Raw genomic sequence first — 436 nt, forward strand, 5'->3', positions numbered from 1 at the left:
TGCAGGCACGATCGCAGCGCCTGGTAATGACGCTGGGAAGGGTTCGGTCACGGTGCCTTTTATGAGCTGAGCCCGAGCAGTGGCACTGCTGGAGAGGAGCCCCGTCAGCACGGCTGTGCCGCGGGGGCTGCTCGGCCCCCCGGTACGTGCCGGGCTCCTAAAAAAAAACCGCGGTAGGCGATGTTGTTGAAGAAAACCTCCAGCTCCTGGTCATTGTCAAAGTCAGCTGCGATGACGGTGCGGACGGGGGACGGCATGGAGAACTTGGGGGTGGCAATGTCCTGTGCAAGGGACAGGCACGGGGTGATGACAGGCACAGGGAACAGGACACCAGGTCCTGCTCTTGTGCCTCAGGTCCCCGCCCCGCTGGGAACTGGGGCTTGAAGACAAATCTGGGTGAAGGTGGGTCCCTTAGCCAAGGAGGCTTGGCAGGAAA

The 436-nt window shown here is 61.9% G+C and overlaps 1 protein-coding gene across 1 annotated transcript in view; it reads right to left on the bottom strand.

The window, feature by feature from the left end:
• The window catches only part of CRTAC1 (cartilage acidic protein 1), a gene marked incomplete at both ends in the record, with an annotated part of 2,782 nt that overhangs the window by 2,089 nt on the left and 257 nt on the right, over positions 1-436 (bottom strand). Inside the window, one exon of the mRNA XM_010163768.1 lies at positions 169-281. Within this exon, the coding sequence (XP_010162070.1) occupies positions 169-281 (113 nt within the window). The remainder of the gene's footprint in view (positions 1-168; positions 282-436) is intronic.

The sequence above is a fragment of the Antrostomus carolinensis genome, unplaced genomic scaffold, assembly GCF_000700745.2.
Source record: "Antrostomus carolinensis isolate BGI_N321 unplaced genomic scaffold, ASM70074v2 scaffold37742, whole genome shotgun sequence".
In the NCBI taxonomy this organism is placed as follows: domain Eukaryota; kingdom Metazoa; phylum Chordata; class Aves; order Caprimulgiformes; family Caprimulgidae; genus Antrostomus; species Antrostomus carolinensis.